The sequence below is a fragment of the Mitosporidium daphniae genome, assembly GCF_000760515.2.
Source record: "Mitosporidium daphniae strain UGP3 chromosome Unknown contig-313, whole genome shotgun sequence".
Taxonomy (NCBI): Eukaryota; Fungi; Microsporidia; genus Mitosporidium; species Mitosporidium daphniae.
This window is the reverse complement of record NW_013546496.1, coordinates 1-1,566: the sequence shown is the minus strand read 5'-3', so window position 1 is coordinate 1,566 and position 1,566 is coordinate 1. Positions and strand designations below refer to the sequence as shown.

The window sequence follows — 1,566 nt, the reverse complement described above, 5'->3', positions numbered from 1 at the left end:
GGAGGAGGAGGAGGAGGGATAAAATCTGAATCCTCGGGCAATGGCGGCGGCGGTGTCGGTGGGATGCCTACCTCCGCATACTCTTCAGATGGGGGCGGTGGCAAAAAATCATCGGTCAAAACGGAAGATGACTTCATTAAAATCGTTTGCTGAAAAACTGGTAATAATTTTTTATCAACCCCTAAATTTAAATTTATTCCAATTCCATGGCAGCTCAAATCAACAAAATCATTGACTTTTTTTAAATGCCACAAAAAAGATTTCCGCCAATTGGATTGCAATTTAATGTCAACTGGTGACAACATTTTCGAACTTTGCATTGGTGATACAAATACTCTTAACAGGCTCAATTTATTAAGTTACGGGATTTTATGTAAACCATCGAATTTTGTGAACACGCTACGGTTAGGCGAGAAACCGAGCAGATTTAAGCGAAAGTTGGATAATAATATTTCTCAATCAGAATCCTCGCTTGAATCCTCGCTTGAATCCTCGCTTGAATCCTCGCTTGACTCCTCGCTTGAATCTGTATTTCCACTTGAAGTTGAAGCTTGAGAGTCAAACCATGAATCTTCGGAAGAGGACGAAAAATCCGATACATCCGAACCACTTGATGCGGACGAAACCACATGGTTTGAATTCCCAGACTCAAAATCCGATACATCCGAACCACTTGATGCGGAAGAAACCACATGGTTTGAATTCCCAGACTCAAAATAGTCGATTGGATCGTCGAGAGACAGTTTTTTGATCCGCTTTTCTGTTTGAATCGCCTCGATTTCTGACTGTTGTATTTTGCAAATTTCTGCAGAACTAGAGCAAGTCTTATATTTGGAGAAAAGCGCTTTGTTGATTTTAAAAAAGGTAGGCCCCCATCTGAATTTGCTCATCACCAAATCTCCGACACCATCAAAACCGCATATGAAGCAGCAAGCCGCGAAGGCTTCGGCGCAATTGAGATTGCATGGTTTTCCATAATTTACAGAGTTCGAGGCGATAAGGAAAGGAACTACAATAAAAATCGTCGCTCACATACGCAAACGTTGGTTCTGTTTGGAAAACAAGTGAAAAGGCACGGCATCGAGTTGGGCCCAGGAGCAGTCAACCACTGCAATCCCGTGCTTGGCTATAATATCATTATCCGCTGGAGATACAGCTTGGCTTCCCGAGGGACTATAGATAAAAGCACCAAAATTGTACGTTAGGATGATTCCCTTAAACGAGGCCATATGGGCTTTTTTCAATTCACGAACCATATTAAGCCTGACCAATTTCCTACCGGAGCATTTGTTTGGATCGCATTGGCCAAAATCCTAAAATGGTAATTTAAGCAGAAACCAACCCACATTGCTAGCGTGAATGGAATATGTGGCAAAGTGGCTTCTTTGCAGTGGCGTTGCGAGGAATTAGTACAATCTTTATGCTCCTTTTTCATTTAAAAAATAATTTAAAAGTTGTCCGCAATGATTTTTTTTCATTAAATTCCAACCCAATTTATCTATACAAGATTTAATCCAAAGCTGATCATTGGTCATTTTGATTTAACCATTGATCAATTGGATCAAT

The 1,566-nt window shown here is 40.7% G+C and overlaps 1 protein-coding gene across 1 annotated transcript; it reads right to left on the bottom strand.

The window, feature by feature from the left end:
* Window positions 1-455: 455 nt before the first annotated feature.
* DI09_313p10 (uncharacterized protein) lies at window positions 456-1,435 on the bottom strand (the record flags this gene model as incomplete). Its single annotated transcript, XM_013382564.1, has 3 exons — window positions 456-1,009; window positions 1,037-1,313; window positions 1,343-1,435. The coding sequence occupies 3 exons, from the start codon at window positions 1,433-1,435 to the stop codon at window positions 456-458; spliced, it is 924 nt and encodes a 307-aa protein (XP_013238018.1).
* Between the last annotated feature and the right edge of the window lie 131 nt (window positions 1,436-1,566).